At 41.5% G+C, this 16,093-nt stretch overlaps 1 protein-coding gene across 10 annotated transcripts in view; it reads right to left on the bottom strand.

Moving 5' to 3' along the window:
- The window catches only part of acaca (acetyl-CoA carboxylase alpha), a 34,760-nt gene that overhangs the window by 18,192 nt on the left and 475 nt on the right, over nucleotides 1–16,093 (bottom strand). Inside the window, exons 1-34 of one of the 10 annotated variants that reach the window (XM_028596241.1) lie at nucleotides 15,961–16,075; nucleotides 14,743–15,001; nucleotides 12,740–12,872; nucleotides 12,397–12,535; nucleotides 12,119–12,228; nucleotides 11,940–12,021; nucleotides 11,720–11,818; nucleotides 11,420–11,526; nucleotides 11,204–11,314; nucleotides 10,773–10,982; nucleotides 10,463–10,633; nucleotides 9,688–9,849; nucleotides 9,378–9,541; nucleotides 9,063–9,213; nucleotides 8,745–8,848; nucleotides 8,396–8,623; nucleotides 8,038–8,188; nucleotides 7,787–7,921; nucleotides 6,946–7,092; nucleotides 6,665–6,853; nucleotides 5,717–5,817; nucleotides 5,293–5,381; nucleotides 4,927–5,051; nucleotides 4,703–4,816; nucleotides 4,227–4,340; nucleotides 4,047–4,136; nucleotides 3,826–3,944; nucleotides 2,615–2,638; nucleotides 1,999–2,148; nucleotides 1,365–1,508; nucleotides 1,159–1,261; nucleotides 971–1,078; nucleotides 793–849; nucleotides 471–515 (exon numbers count right to left, since the gene is read on the bottom strand). In XM_028596241.1, coding sequence (XP_028452042.1) covers nucleotides 471–515; nucleotides 793–849; nucleotides 971–1,078; nucleotides 1,159–1,261; nucleotides 1,365–1,508; nucleotides 1,999–2,148; nucleotides 2,615–2,638; nucleotides 3,826–3,944; nucleotides 4,047–4,136; nucleotides 4,227–4,340; nucleotides 4,703–4,816; nucleotides 4,927–5,051; nucleotides 5,293–5,381; nucleotides 5,717–5,817; nucleotides 6,665–6,853; nucleotides 6,946–7,092; nucleotides 7,787–7,921; nucleotides 8,038–8,188; nucleotides 8,396–8,623; nucleotides 8,745–8,848; nucleotides 9,063–9,213; nucleotides 9,378–9,541; nucleotides 9,688–9,849; nucleotides 10,463–10,633; nucleotides 10,773–10,982; nucleotides 11,204–11,314; nucleotides 11,420–11,526; nucleotides 11,720–11,818; nucleotides 11,940–12,021; nucleotides 12,119–12,228; nucleotides 12,397–12,535; nucleotides 12,740–12,872; nucleotides 14,743–15,001; nucleotides 15,961–16,045 — 4,320 coding nt within the window. In that variant the 5' untranslated portion in view covers nucleotides 16,046–16,075. Of the gene's footprint in view, nucleotides 1–470; nucleotides 516–792; nucleotides 850–970; nucleotides 1,079–1,158; nucleotides 1,262–1,364; nucleotides 1,509–1,998; nucleotides 2,149–2,614; nucleotides 2,639–3,825; nucleotides 3,945–4,046; nucleotides 4,137–4,226; nucleotides 4,341–4,702; nucleotides 4,817–4,926; nucleotides 5,052–5,292; nucleotides 5,382–5,716; nucleotides 5,818–6,664; nucleotides 6,854–6,945; nucleotides 7,093–7,786; nucleotides 7,922–8,037; nucleotides 8,189–8,395; nucleotides 8,624–8,744; nucleotides 8,849–9,062; nucleotides 9,214–9,377; nucleotides 9,542–9,687; nucleotides 9,850–10,462; nucleotides 10,634–10,772; nucleotides 10,983–11,203; nucleotides 11,315–11,419; nucleotides 11,527–11,719; nucleotides 11,819–11,939; nucleotides 12,022–12,118; nucleotides 12,229–12,396; nucleotides 12,536–12,739; nucleotides 12,873–14,742; nucleotides 15,002–15,751; nucleotides 15,796–15,960; nucleotides 16,076–16,093 lie in introns of those variants that run through there. The other 9 variants (XM_028596239.1, XM_028596242.1, XM_028596245.1 and 6 more) reach the window with 9 other exon arrangements.

Here is a 16,093-nt window from a genome sequence, read left to right as displayed (position 1 = left end):
AAAATCAAACATCGTATGCATCAGGATTTTTTGTGAGGATTTTTAAAATTGATTCTTTCCCCCCAGAATTGATTTTTTAAAATAATTAATTTTTTTTACCAATTATTGACCTAAATATGGTCTGTTTATACGGCACAGCCGACGGCAACTACATCATATCCGTTTCTAGCAAAGCAGAGCGAAAGCAGAAAATGCAGACAATATGGTTTTTAGAAATGTCTAATGATATATTGTCTCTAGAAGTGTATTATATAGCTTTTGTTTTTGTTAAAAGGAATAAAATTTTCGCAATACAAATCCAATTGGCACCCAGGTATCGTGAAAGAATGCAATCGGGGCAAAAGCATTTCGTCCCAGCCCTACTGTCTTGAAGCTCATTGATCTACCCTACCAAATTCATTGGTACTTGTCCCATAAATCAAATCAAAAGAGCCCCCTGTCCTCATTTTCTTTTGTCTTCCTCTACTTACATGAAACCTTTGGTCCACCTCACAGTTGACTTGCTTCCTGAAATCCTGTCATCATGAAGCAAAAGCATGGCATGCAGAAAGAGATACAGAGAAACAGGAAAAGCAGCTAAATTCCAAGTGCAAATTATTATAATATATAAATGTAACAATGTCTTTCCATACAAACAGAGTAATGAAGTATTAGTAATTACAAGATGCAGAACAATTCATTTCATTTGCAGAAAATGTTTGGAGATGCTTTTCAGAACTGCTGAATTAGTGACATGCAAGGCAGCTCATTGTGGAGAAAGGTAGTTGACTTAGTAAATATCAACTAGCTCACCTTCTGGGCCACAAGGAAAGTCAGCCTACGGATGCCATGTTCAAACAGCATAGATTTCTGGAATGGGAGGCAAAAATTGGCTAGATAAAAAGATCTTTCTGAGCCATCTCATAAAAAAAAAAGGAACTGTCAATTCTGAAATCGAGAGACACAAAAGCCTTGTTGTGAGGGCTCTCACCTTTGAGTGAGTAAAATCTCGGAATATGGCTGCCAGGCCGTCGTCATCAATGTCGCTGTCGGTCTTTATAGCCACATTCAGGATATGGATAGGCTCGTCCTGCACGCTCTGGATGACAAAGCAATTACACATTTCATTCTAAGGTACACAGCCACACCGGTTAATGACTACCTGGCGACTGTTCTCACCTTGTTGTCCTCTTCGCCATACAGGACAGGATTACCTCCCTCTGGGAAGGTGGGACTTGATGGCGGAGAGTCAGAGAAGCAGCTCAACACGTCGTTTATGTTCCTGTAGAGGAGAGAAACCATACATGCAATGAATCGCACTTGCAATATCATCTTCACCTACCAACGGAATACATCAAGGTTAAGACCCATACACAAGGACTGACCTGGTGAACTCCTGGAAGGAGCGGAACGCGACCATGGCTCCCATGCGCTGACAAGGTGGCGTAAAGGATGTGTCAAGCAGAACGTCACTGACGCTGGCTACATGCACCATGCCGTAGTGGTTTAGGTTGGATGAGAAGGACATCCTAAGGTATCGACAGAGAGCAGTTACAACGGGAATCAGCCACATCACTAGATTGACTCTGTGAAAATGTTCCCCATCCACCTTTAAGAACCTCACAACAGTTTGGATTCCTCTGTTTTTAGGCAATTTCAGATCTTTGGATATAATATCAATATCGATGAAAACACACAATTATGTGTTAATTGTAGGGGACTCTTTAAAAACTGAATGAGGTTCAAATAATAATAAAAAAAAAAAATAATTAGTAACAAAATTACACCATTACATGTGAAGACAGGGAAAGCAGCTATAAAGTATGTAAGGGATTTATGACAGACCACATGACAGTGTGAGAACATGTTCCTTTCACAGGAACATGGAAACATAAAACCATCAGAGAGACCATTTAAATATTCAAGTCCCAGTTTGTGGGGTGTTAGTCCTTTGATTGTAAGAAGCTGTCCCAGAATTTACACCCACTGAGAGCACTCAAGAGGTTTTGTGTGTCAAACCTGTCCACAGTATCCGTATCTGAGGCGTTTTTCTTCTCAGCACTATCGTCCTTAGATTTACTATCTTGTGCTTTAAGGTCCTGGGGTTTAGTTTCCTGAAATCTAGAGTCCGCGGCATTTATAAAGTCCAGGATTGGAGCAGACATTCTCCTAGCAGGATAGCAGGTCATAGGTTTCAGTTCAGGAGATTTGCACTGGTGTACAACATTTCCCAAACATGTAATTTGAATTATCCACCTGCCATCCCAAGTTAATCCAAATCTCCTCAATATTGAAGCACATACACACACTAGTTTGGTATAGAACACTCTTTCACAAAGACCCAAACACACACAGAGACTCAAAAAATGACACAGAGGCTGAATGCCAAGGGCCATGCTGGTGTCAGTACAATTAAGAAACCTGTCTAAATCAGACAAATTGCAGTTGCTAAATCGGTTTCATTTTGGAGAGATTTTAAAGCACCAAACAGTTGCATAATCAAACAATTGGTTGACTTTATCAACATATTAATTACTCAATCATGAATTAATAACATGAATTACTGCTTTGACCGTGCAGCTAGCTAGTCTACAGTCACCAATAGTCTGTGCAATGGAAATAATGTTTACAATACCTGTTTAGAGTGGGGATGTTCCCTCTGCAATCAAACAACATTGATTACTACGTGGTTAGTGGCAGGCATCAGGAGAGGAAGACAGTCAAGGTGCAGAGCTATGCGTGTGAGTATGTGTGTGTGTGTGTGTGTGTGTGTGTGTGCCCTTTACTGTGATGAATATATTTTGCACTGATCAATATCTAAATGAATGCAATTAATCGGAAAATGGAGGATAAAGTAAATTGGAAATGTCTTTCTATCCGTAAACACACATTTCACTTCCCGATTGCTCCCTTTATGCATTATGAGAGTCATCCTTGTCCTAAGGTACAAGACAGAGAATCATTTCACACTCACACTTTAGTTCGAAGTGATGAAGGTTAATTCAGGCACATACAATCACAAGGATGCGATTAAATGTGTGTACGACGGCAATTTAAAAGGATTTCTGCAACTAACTGCATAAACAAGCAAAACAAAACAAAGAGAAATACTAGCACTGCGAAGCATCAACAAGCAAATACACAGAGACATACACACATTCACACCCAGGCAAACTGAACACAATCACACAGGTGGGATGAAGACAGAAATGCCAAAGTACTTTGTCTGTTACAAGCTTTCTTAAATGCCGTGAGAAATCACGGGTGTGCCGATGGTTTTAAGTTTTACATGGCATAAGAGTGCTTCAAAGTTTTTCCAGGACTTATAAAGGAATGGCAGGTGACATGAGACTGGGAGTGAGGCTGGAAGCCTTGTTGCTCATGGCACTCGCACACTTTAAAAGTATTTTTCTTTTGCACACAAAGAGCATTTACATGGAGAACAATGACACATAGCTGGGAAGGTGGGAGAGGAACTGTGGCACCATGGATGACATAAGATTGTAAAGGAATCTCCAGCTGGAGTTATCTTAGCTAGTTGTATCTTGTAATAAAAAGGCTTTGGTGGTTCTGTGAAGCAAACAAAGATACAAATACAGAGGGAGCCCCCAAATTGTGCTGATGATTCTGAAGAAGAAAGCAGCGAGTAGGAACTGCTAAGATATATGCTAAATTACACATTACGCAGGGATCAAATGTATGCTCACTGCCACCAATGGACAATTCAATATCCATCCCTATTATAAATATTGATTCCTGTCCATAGTGCCATTTAAGGGGGGAGGGAGCAGCGGGAAAGGTAATGCACAGCATGTGGGCGTTGCAGGCCTTTTATGAGCAGTATACCTGTTGGGGTGCGAGGTGGGAAGCATGAACTGGAACTCTACTATACACGTGTTGTCCCTCAGTTGACGATGCTGAACACTGTTGAGCTCATAGGCAATGTATGCTCTGCGAACATACACCTGCGATAGGAGATAAAGCCACAGAAAATAGTAGTTTGATATGTGCATTTTAAAATGTATTCAAATGAAGTTAAAGCAAATTGAGATCATTGTTGCTCTCACCTCAAGAGCAGCCATCCTGACTACCTGATTACTGTGGTAGAAGAAGTTGGGCAGAACATCAAAGATGGACGTTTCTGAAAGGATCAGTTTCTAGAGAAAAACACGGATAATCAGTCATTGAACTTGAACACTGTCTTTATTTTCAGGGCATTAGTTAAAGCCAACTCCTGTGTTGTCTACCTGCAGGTTCTCGATGCAGAATTGGTGTCCATACATGTCAATGGCAGAGAGGAAGATGGACTCCACCTGGTTGTGTCGTAGCTCATAAGAAGGGAGGTGGGAAGCTATCAACACCTGGGTAAAAAGGAGGAATGAAATACGGTCAATTCATTTATTATTAAATGATATAGCACTCTATTCCCTTCAGTTTATGAAAGTGTCTCTCTGTCATCTCTTTAAAGTTCTCTTTGCTCCAGATTTATGAGAATTACCAATTTTCCTATTGTAATCGTTTTGTTTTTCACCCATTTAAATGAAAAACAGTAGATGGTGACATCTGGTGGTGAACTCATGACAGTACATTTTACATGAAAATCCTACATAAAGCAGCTTTAACCACTTCAGGAGAATTCATGTTTTTCAGGTTTTGACTTTAAGCAGGCATAATTTAATATCAAAATTAATTTGTCAACAAAGATTAGGAATCCACATCTGACCTGCCGGGCCCGCAGTGCCACCTTGGCATTGGTTGTCTTACTGAGCTGGGTGAGTTCAGTCAAGATGGCCATCAGTTCATCTGTCAATGTGGGATCCCGGCCACACAGCTGATCCTAGACACAGGAGATGATAACTTTACAGAACATCACCAGCTAGATATCTTTAAACTCTTTAGTTCAGGGAAAACTTTGAACTGGTCTGACTCAGCGAGACGGACACTTACAATCAGCATAGTAACCAGCAGGTTCTTCTTGGTGACTTGAGCATGGGAGAAGATGTAGTTGAGCACGTTGGCCATGTCGCCTTTGTTTTCCTCACGCAGTGCGAACACACACTTGTCATAGTGTCCTGTTAACAAACCAACATGTAAGAGCTTTGGGGAAATACTGCACAGGGGAACTGCAGAGTCACAGATGCTCAGGTGTTTATTGTTAAAGAGCTCCCCCAAGTGAACAGAATGAGTAAGTGCAAGTCTTCTGAAAAAACGAAGGGCCGCAATACTAGAAGCACATTCCTCTTGCATGAGGCAAAGTATCGCCACAATGAACCCTTGAAACCAATAATTAAGTTTATCGCTGCAGTCCCTCACCATTCTGAAACTGGATCTCTACTTTCAGGTACTGTCTGAGCAAGTCCATCACCACCGCCTTCATGTGACCTCGGATGCCACTGCGATACCTGTTGGAGACAAACACAGTCTGGCCTCACGCAAAGAAGAATGCAGCATTGTACCTATTGTGCACTGGAGATCTAGTAACAAGGAAAACAACCAATACAGATCAAACCAATTTCAGTGTTACAAAAGAAGTTCATGGCATCCAGCAAATTAAGGTGTGAGCCTTCTAGACTTCGGAAAGGTTGTTCCAGACCTAATGTGTTCAAGAAGCTGGTCTGTGCAATCTGTCACTTTGGGTCATAGGCTGTAAATCTAAGTGATCAACGTGTGAAGCTTTGCATTATATTGATAGTGTCTCAATAGAATTCTTTGCATATATAGAGAGTAGCAGACTCACTTCTGCACCAGCTGAACGATGCTTTGTGTGTTCATAAAGAAGACTTCTCTCTCTGACTTCTTGTTAAGAGTAGCAGCATGGCTGTCCAGGATGTTTGCAATCTGGAAAGATGAACAATAGAAGCATGTAATCAAAACAGCAGTGGAGACTCATAAGCATTAAATCCCACTGGTACTGATGGCCCCTCAATTAGCTTGCTCTCGTTATAGGTGGGATCCTAACTGGTTGTGAAATTGATGAAAAATTACAGATTAATCAAATTTGAGGTGTGTGAAAACATCCTCTCACTACTTCTCACAGAGGCGTGGCCTTTCTTTGCTCTTCATAAATGCATGAATATACAAAACTGTACAAAATGGTTTACCCACAATAACCCATCAAATGTAGTGGATTGTTTCAATAATGCAGCAAATTGTTGACAAGTTTTCTCATGATAGACTTTGTTATAAAGAATAGATATGTAAAACTGATGTGTAAACACGATTCCTGGTGCACACACAGACAGAGACACAGACAGAACTTGCCTTCTGCTTACCCTTTTACTTAGACAGATATGCAGTCACTCAGATATATATTGCCAAATAATTTGTTTGCACAAGAAACTGTACAAAAAGTCAAGAGTGGACAGTGTTTTTCTGGCAGACTGGAAAATTGGAGTGCAATTGAATCCTACAGTTGAGACATCCCAGTGGCAAACTAACAACGCCGTTAATACCTGGAAACCAATGAAATCCAGTTATTATAAAAGGTTTTTACTGCTGTTTTGTAAATGATCTAGTGTGGCAGCATTGCCTATATATTTGTGCCTAACTAATTACTCAAGTTACAGTGAAAACCAAACAAAATTATAATTGACACAGAAAAAAAAAAGAACAGTGAGGTTTACGGTTAGCGACAACGTAAGTTTAAGAAGAATTCTGTGGGCATAGTTAGCATTGTGTGCTGCACCTGTTGGCTGGGAAACTGGCAGAGCACGGAGGTGATGTTGCTAGCATACTGAGCCATCTCCTTCTTGATGCACTTCTCCACAGCAGGGGGGATGCGACCTGACACACTGGTCATGATGTCTTGAAGCTCCAACAGTGGTAAAGAGGGATCACGCATGGTTTTCATCATCCTTTCCACCCACTCTTTCAACTAGGACAGACACAAGAGACATATATTTAAGGAGTTGCTTACAATTGGAAGCGCTGATGTTGCAGTCTACACAGGTGTTCATGAATTCTTACCCTAGCACTGAAAAAAGGCTCAGGAAGACAGTAGCCACTCATTATGTGAACAAGATGATCCAGTGTGTTGTGGAAGACTCTGTGTAGCTTTTCCCCTCTCAGAGCTACTGCCTGGATAGTAGGCAGTGGCCCTGTGAACAGGTCTGCCTACAAGACAAACACAAATACTGATTATAGACATTTGCCAACATTGCTGTGCATATGCTGATGTTTCATACACAAGCATTGTCATGGTATAGTATAGTAGGAAGTACTGTAGTAGGCATACTCTGAAATAAGAAAACCACACCATCTAAATGCATGTTGAAGAAAACAATATCCTGAATAATTTTTGTCCAAGAAAGTAATTCAATATGTCATGTTTACACTTCTGTAGGCATTGTTACCTAACCAGTAGTGACACATTTACCAGAAGAGGGCTCCTTCTTCCCCATAAAGGCTGCCTCCCGACTTTCTGGCATTACCTTGGTTCAGATGTTCATGCAGACACCGGCTCCCTTCAGATAAATAAGCCTTCATCTTTGTTGGTAGTTTTAATTTCCTGCCTCATTGATGTTTTGACTTCATAAAGTGACTTGTAATATACAAAAATGCAAACACCCAAATAACTAATATATAGGCTAAGAGTAAGCAGAGTGCATCTTTTTTGCATGGAAACGCAGACCTTGACTAACTTTTCCTAATAGAAGGAGCCGAAAGCTCAAATGTATGGCCTAACTTAAAATGCTAACTTTAACTGAACAAAGAAATATTGCATATAATTTTGAAGCTGGAATGTGGGAAATCCTACCCGGCATACAGTATATACCTGTGCAGATAGCATTAGTCAGACATACAGTACCTGTTGCACTCTGCTTGGGTCATCTAGTTGCAGCTTGGCAATGACACAGCCAGGGTCCAGTGCTGCTCCAGCCCTCTTCACATAATGAATACAACCAGACTCCAAAGCTGTCAGGGTCATTACCATCTTCATCACCTGGAATTTACAAGTACAAACTTTACATCTGTACAACAGAAACAAAACTAAAGTACATGTGAACTGATTCCATATTTATTGTGGAAAACATACACATAAGCCTTAAGCTACTGTACCTCTATTTCAGCGTAGCACTGGCCAGAAAACACGTGCCCGCCATCCTCGACTGTGTACTGGATAAGCTTTCCTGCTGAAGGAGATCGTAGCAGCGAAGGATCATTCTCCCGTTCAAAAACACAGGTCTTGTTCCCAATCGTGATGCGATACCTGCAGGGAAAAAAAAAGAAAATCAGAAGTCTTAAGTGCATCAAGTCATTTCTGTAAGGTTGTTAACTAATTCAAGTTATTTCCAGGCAATGAATAAGCATAATAAAGATGTGTCATTGCATTATGGCTTCATTCAATTTCATTCTGGTCTGTGGTACAGCTTATTTATAAATGATAATTTCATTCTAAAGCTTTGTTTGCTCTTACCTGTCCACTTCTTCCTTCATGTAGGTAGTGTAGCTGCTTCCATCATAAGACAGCAAAAGACCTCCATCACTGAGCCGATGGACGTCCACCTCAGCTGAAGAGTTGTTCATGATGACCACATAGGAGTTGGGAGACTGGCGCGTCACTGTCAGGACGTACTTAGTGCCTTCATAGATCAGCTCCACGTTCACAGTGTTGAGTAGTGTGTGAGCTGGCAGCACCTGGCCCCTGGTCAGAGAGTAGAGAGCATCTCATGCTTGCTATTCAAACACTGCAAGTTTTCTTTTCTTTTTTGTCCTGAGTGTCTACTGCTTGCAATGCATTACTATGACATTGCCATATGTTTTACCTTTCCAGGGAATGCAGAAAGTTGGACACACTGTTCCTTAGATTGACATCTGCCACATGAAGAGCCCCGGTCACAATTCCCAGCATGGTATTGGGACGCTCCGCCTACACACAACATACACTTCATATTCTTAGCCAGGAAAAGGTTAAAATCAAACGGCACGGAGCCAGTAAGATGAACCGCAATGGGCCTTTCTATTATTACAACACTTCTGTCTGGTTTCAGCACTAATATCGGTCACTATGTCAAGCATATCTTTGACCATTATAGTTTTTTCAAAGAGCATCTAGTGGCCACAGATGGAACATCTCTGCATACCTGCATCTTCTCGGAGATAAGCCTGTCCAGCCAGCCGGTGTCAATGCTGTTGTGCTGAAAGCTTTCCGTCTCCAGCAGCTTAATGAGGTATTCCACTGTGGTCCTGAAGTCTCCTCTGATAGACAATTCCTTCAGAGCTACCACCATGTTGCTAGAAAAAGATTAATACATACAATAAAAAACTCTGATTAGACAAATGCATAAGAAACATATCCCATTGTAAATATGAAGTAAATTAAGATTAGCAACAAACAAATGTTTTTTGAGTGATCTTTCTGACAAAGCAATGCTTTTGAAAATTCGGTGTATACTCACGAGATGGCTTCTTCCCGATTCTCTCCCCAAGAGAAACAGTGTCCAAATTGGGAGTCAGCAAACTCGTGCAGCCCTCCAGCCGCTGCAACACTGAAGTAGCCCCAAACGTTCTTATTGCTGCGGAAATTCAGCTCTTGCACTGTTCCAGAGCTTGGCTTGAAACCCTGCAATTACACCACGTTTCACTCTTTCAAAAACAGCTTGTTTGACACTAAGTGTAAGGTCACATTTAGGAGTAATAACTATGGCCTTTATGTATGGTACAACAGAATTACAATTATTTAGTGTATCCGGAGAGAGTGGGGCTTACCTCATCAGGGTTTTCACTTGTAATACGTGCTGCAATGACATGGCCCCGTGGAGAGGGGGCTGTCGACAGACCCTCAAAGTCAATTGGAGAGTCTCCCCAGGGCTGGACCCCATAAAGCATCCTGATGTCTTTGATTCTTTGAAGAGGAATACCCATAGCAATCTGACAGAAGATAGCGTTATTAGCAGAAAACAAATATATGCAATGGAACGGACGTAAATAGAACATTTAGGAACAGGCTTGCAGGCACCGATGGTAAACAACTTATAATTAACTTATATGGTTCATGATTACCATATATTTGCTTTGAATTAACTACACAAGTTTTCCCCTGCGTGCTTTCTGATGGTTGCAAACATCATGTTTTCTGTTTTCTAGACAACCGATAAACACCATCTTTCTGACAGAGAGCGAGTCCTGTTGTTGCCTACAAAAAAGCCCCTCATCATTTGTGCCAGAGAGAATGGGTCACTCCCACAGTATCATCCAATCAGCATGGCTACGAAGCTTTCCCAGCAACACTGCCCTTCAGCTTGACTGCCACTGACCTATTTACACACGATCCCCAACACTGCAGAACAGACCACGTGACCATGTGCTGCTACAACAACTGGATCTACTACTTCTTTTACAGTCCGTTGCCATGGAGACAGGGGGCCCAAAGCGGTGAAGGTGGTGAAGCGTGCTAATTTTGTCTTCTATAGGACAGTCCCAGACTTAAAACGCACTGTATGTGATGCACCAGCCTGTTGTCTTTTGTCTGGGTGGGACTGACCTGCAGTTGGGCAGCAGGCAGGTTGACATCAGCCACCATCTCCGTACAGGGGTGTTCCACCTGCAGACGAGGGTTCAGCTCCAGGAAGTAGAAGCTGCCATCCTGGCTGTAGAGATACTCCACTGTACCTGCACTGACGTAACCCACCATCTTAGCCAGCTTCACTGCACACTGAGGAGAGCAAACAATTCCATTCGTTTCAAGGTTAAAATTTGTTAAATCAAATCTGAATTTACTTACTTACTAAGTTGATGTTAAGTCTCTATTTATTATCTATACAGAATTTTAAACAATGCTAGATGGGTTGTACCCCTTCCATATCCTCAAACACATCCGAAGTGGCGATGGTAGCAGGAGCCTCCTCTATGATTTTCTGGTGCCGTCGCTGCACAGAACAGTCTCTACCAAACAGGGAAATGGCATTGCCATATTGATCAGCCAGGATCTGGACCTCTAGGTGGCGGGCGTGCTTAGCCAGCTGCATGACGAAAATAGGTGACCCTGGAACTTCTGCCTGGACCTGGAGGACCAAATAAAAAAAGTAAATCCTTGCAGCCAAGAAATGCACAAAAAGATCCTATTCAAAATGTCTGTATTTTTTTTTTCTCCATTAAATCCACTTTGGTGCAGCAACATTTTCCCATTTGGATTTTTTATTATACATTCTAACCCTGTTCTATAACGTGTTATATCCTGCATTTTTCTAATTAAATGCTGGATTTAGCCTGAGTTTCCACGTACCTGTCTGAAGAGATTAGGGAAATCATCAACTGAGTTGACTTTACGGATGCCTTTTCCTCCGCCTCCCTCCGAGGCCTTCACCATGACAGGGTAGCCGACTTTTTCTGCAGCCTGGCAATGGAAACATACAGCTTTTCAGTATACATTCAAGTATCCACAGAATACTTAAGCACATTCATTTGGCATTATGAACCGCCAGTTAAATGACATGCTTACCTTCAGGCCATCCTCCACATCCTGGATGCAGCCAAGCTCATACACGTCAGAAGGAACGTTGATTATTTTCTTCTTTTGGTCGTTCTCTGTCCATTCTACTGTCAGGCCTGAGAAAGACAAACAGAACGCATATTAACATACAAGCAAACATCTGCTACATTAAGTTTAAATCTGGGGGAGTTCAAAAATCATTGTTTTTTCTGAATAATAAAAGACAGCCCATCTTAATTTAAGGTGGATTAAGTGAATCATAAACAGCCTCAACAAAAGACTATCTCTGGACCCTAAACTGTGACCTACCTGAGCCGCTCCAGGGCAGGGTTGGGATGCCAGCAGTCTGAGCCACGATTGACGAAGCAATCTTGTCTCCTAGAGCCCACATAGCCTGACTTGGGGGACCTGAGGAAGACGTAAGCAATAAAAAAACAACAACGAAAGAGCAGTTTAGTTTAGTAAACGGATACTGTGAAGGTAAGTTAAAGGGTCAAAGTGATAGACAAAGTTAGAAGCTTGTCTTTACCCATGAAAGCGATGCCATTCTTATGAAGCAGCTCTGGAAGTTTGGGGTTCTCTGAGGCATGACCCCATCCAGCCCACACAGCCTGTAAGGATCAAGAGTATGACAATAGGTATTTCATCAATGATGCAATGATTAATTACTGTGGGGAAACTATAGATATATTAAGCATGTGGTCATACCTGAACAGGTATGCGTTTGGCAATGTCCAGAATGAGCTCGACATTAGCATAGTTGTTGTTATTAGTCCCTCCTGGCACAGGCACGTAATGATCGGCCATTTTGATGTACTCTGTGAATCAAAAGACAGAACCAAAGAAAACCTATTATTTTCTCCAAATCATCTTGCTGCAGTTACATATACAGTTTTCCACGCTGGGTACCGCAAAAGAGCAGAGTGAGGTGGTTTGTCATGTCACTGGCAACACCAGTTCATGGCTGATATCATGCTGAAGCTCACCTGCATTGGCCTTCAGGTCCTCTGGGGTCACCATTACAACAAAGCGGATTGCTCTTTCATTGCGAAACATTTCATAGGCCCAGCGGCGGATGGAGCGCATGCATTTGACCGCTGCAATGCCATTGTTGGCGATAAGCACCTGGAGAGGCAAGATAGTTGAGTTATCGATGTTGATTTGCTCACATGCGTTAAAATAAGCCATTAATAATGGCTGTTATGTAGTGTATACAGACATTACATTTTATGGCTGTATGATGCAAAAACAATTTGTTCTGTTTTAGAATTCTGGTTTGTTTCCATCATTCAAGAGGTTGCACGTAGCGTACTAAATAAAAATCGTCACCTTCTCGATAACCTTGTTGCCACCAAAGCGGGTGACAAATTCAGCAGGAGAAGCCACAGTGAAGTCCCTCTGGAGATCTATACGCCGGCGATCTCTGCCTTGCTTCACCAGGTGCAGCCCCGACATGCTTGGTCTGTTTTAAAAAATACAAAGAATGCATGTAACAGCCCTTTATAACACCAGCAGCTATGCTGATAATGAACACATAACTCATAAGCTCTCATTTTCAACTGTACAAAAAAGAATTAAGAAATTAAACTGCTCGAAGCAAACTATCAAACGAGTGGTGTGAGCAGCTTAATCTATCAGGAAACGTTAAAGAAAACCTTAAAATGTACTAATGTGGCTAATGATTTGGTAATGTTTTTAAGAAGAAAACAGTCTGCTAACAGTATAACCACTTACAGAGCAGACCATGTCATGCATAACAGGACAGGACACTTTACAGTCCTCAAACATGGTAACATTCTGGGACAAGAGCCCTTTGAATCAAGCTCCACCCCAAGGGGAGGTTGGGGTGGAGTTCGGGGGTAGTTCAGGGGGTGGGAAACTCATCTGGCTGGCTGGCTTCAGTGGCCTGACAGCGCATTATTGCATCACTGTAGGGGTTACTGACTGAAGAGGTTACTGAAGAGGCAAATGTGCCCCTACTGAATGGAGGCCCTGATTTCAATCCAGCTGTGGAGCTGCGAGAGTTTGTTCTGTCCTACGAGAGAGACAATGCAGTATTTCCACTATATTTAAAACTGCAGTCCCAGCTTCTTTCAGTTAATCCCTACTTCTCTCAACTTCTTTTTCCTTGAGAAACCGATCACACTGAGCCAGACTGGACAGAACAATGATTCCCACATCTTGTATACAGGAAATAATGTGGTTCTAAAATTGCAAACAAAATCAAATTTTCCTGACTAGCACAAAAAGTTATTCAGCATGCGGGAAAAAAAAAAAAAAAAAAAAAAAAGTATTTACATGGTTGGCTGCATAATATAACACTATTTAGAAACGAAATTTACAGATGAACAAAGCTACAACACATATAAAACACGTATAAAATCAGTTTTTAACACACTGGAAAGAAATAATTTCCAGTAAAAATAAAAGCATATAATTATTAGGGGTGTGCAAAACAATCGATTCACAATTCATATTTTTTTATAAAAAAAAAATAAAAAAAAAAAAAACTACATTTACATCTCAAATCTTCTGTGAAGCTTGAAAGTAAAATGTAATTTACAAACCTCCGTCTGTGAAAGTAACGGTCACATGAGAGGTCTACGCAGCTCAGCGACAGACCTGGGCCTGGCAGAGAGACTAACAACTGCTACAAGCTTTAAACAAAGTTCTGTCCGTGGTAAAAAGCTCCTTACGACTAGTCCGATTGGTAATTTCTGCTTGTGACCATTTTTCCAACTTACCCAAAACCAAGATTCTGAATGTTACCACACAGACTCAGGACACAAAGTAACCCTTTAGCAGCGCGCTGCTAGTGAAACCACATTTTTTCACATGTGCCATTAGAAGGAGTGCATAGTCTGATCAAAGGGACATTTTGGACTGCTCCCACAGGACTAGTCTCAGAGATAGCATTTAAAGTTGCAGGGTCCCTATGTGCATCTCATGTTTGCAAGCCACTAAGAATAATGTATTTCAAGGCTTCTAAATTAATGTCTATGTAATATGTAAATTGAACGCATCACTATGGGTACAGTTTACAAATGCCTGAACAAAGTAAAGTATCCAAAATACTTAAAGTTGCAACGAAGACGACTCATCTTAAACCCTAAAGAACCGGTCATATTTCCAAGTTAGGAACATGTTTTAAATAGCTTCATAAACATGTTAAAAGTATTGATACAAATTGGCCTGCATGCCTGAGAAAAGCTTTAGAATACAAATCATCACAGAAACACCTTTATCCACACATATAACATAATCTAATCATAAATGTAAATGAGCATTGAGAGACTAGAGGTGATGCAGACTGGCCAGGTTTGCATTCTCACCTTAGATTGTGCAAGGGGCCATCATTGTTGTCAAATCCCATATCAAAGGTGCTGCTTGAGCTATCAGAGGATGGCGACAAGGAGCGAGTCTCCTTTTCCTCCAGCCGCAAGTCAGGCTTCCCTTGGATTTCATCCTCTGAGTTTTCCTCCGATACTGATCCCACAATGAAGTGAGAGTGCAATGCCGCAACAGCCGGGTTCTTCTTGGCAGCACCGTTCTGCTGTGCCATGTCTGGGCGACACGAACAGGCTGCAAATACTGGCAAGAAACACAAAGTGGCAGCAACCGTTATAAAGGAGATACAGAGTCCAAATATCAGGCTACAGTGTGTCACAAGATTGCCATGGCTGGCAGGTGATGCTGTTTGTTATGTTGCAAAAGTGAGTTACATAAACTTAAGTAGACTATCTTGATAAACTGATATTGCAACACTTGACACTGACTGGGAGCATCAGTACATTGTGTGTGCAGGCTCTGAAAAAGTGGCTTTATTGAACATGCCAAAATAGCTTGGACTATGTCATAATGCAAGACGGATTATATAATGACATTTGTATGTAACAATGTTCATACTGTCATCAGTAACCATACAGCTATCTGAAGCATGTTTCGCAACACTGCCTATGTAAAAAGCATATGGTCACATAAACAGTATAATCCTGCCTGCATGTGAGATACACTTAAAGTGTGTCTGCCAATTAAAACAAATGCAAAATAAATGCTTTTAGTCAATGCAATGGTCGAGACTATGGACCTTTTTCAGAGCAGATATTTGGACTTGTCATAGTAGGAAAAGCACAGCTGAAATTATAACCTTAACGATGGCTCAATTCCATCAAGTGTCACAGTAAGCTAGCTATATCAGTGAGTTAGCATCATTAATGGTTTTGAATACACCTGTGCTTTTCCTACTATGACATGTCAACATGCCTGCTGTGAAAAAAAGGTCTATAGAATGACTACAACGGCAAAAATATATTTTAAGGCACATTTTACTCTCGGACTCACTTTCTCGTTCATAAGTTACCAAGGCGTCATACACAATGTCAATTAACCTCATCCTACGGAAACAGAAAGATGTCCCCTAACTGCCACGGTGCTGTCCAACCTGCCTCTGTTCCTTCACGTTGCTACAACTCACGTGAAGATGCTCTTCACCTGCTCGGGCACGTCGAAAGAAGTAGCTAGACTTCAATGTAAGACACACCTTAACTTACCTATCGATAGCTGCTTGCGGGACCAGAAAAACAAGCCGAGCACTGCGGCCACACACGTTGCAAACGTGAGCCAGGGGAACATCATAAAACGATACCAATAACTGCATTTAACAGACCGAAACTTCTGCCTCGA

Source organism: Perca flavescens, chromosome 13 (genome assembly GCF_004354835.1).
Source record: "Perca flavescens isolate YP-PL-M2 chromosome 13, PFLA_1.0, whole genome shotgun sequence".
Taxonomy (NCBI): Eukaryota; Metazoa; Chordata; class Actinopteri; order Perciformes; family Percidae; genus Perca; species Perca flavescens.
This window is presented reverse-complemented; position numbering and strand designations above follow the sequence as displayed.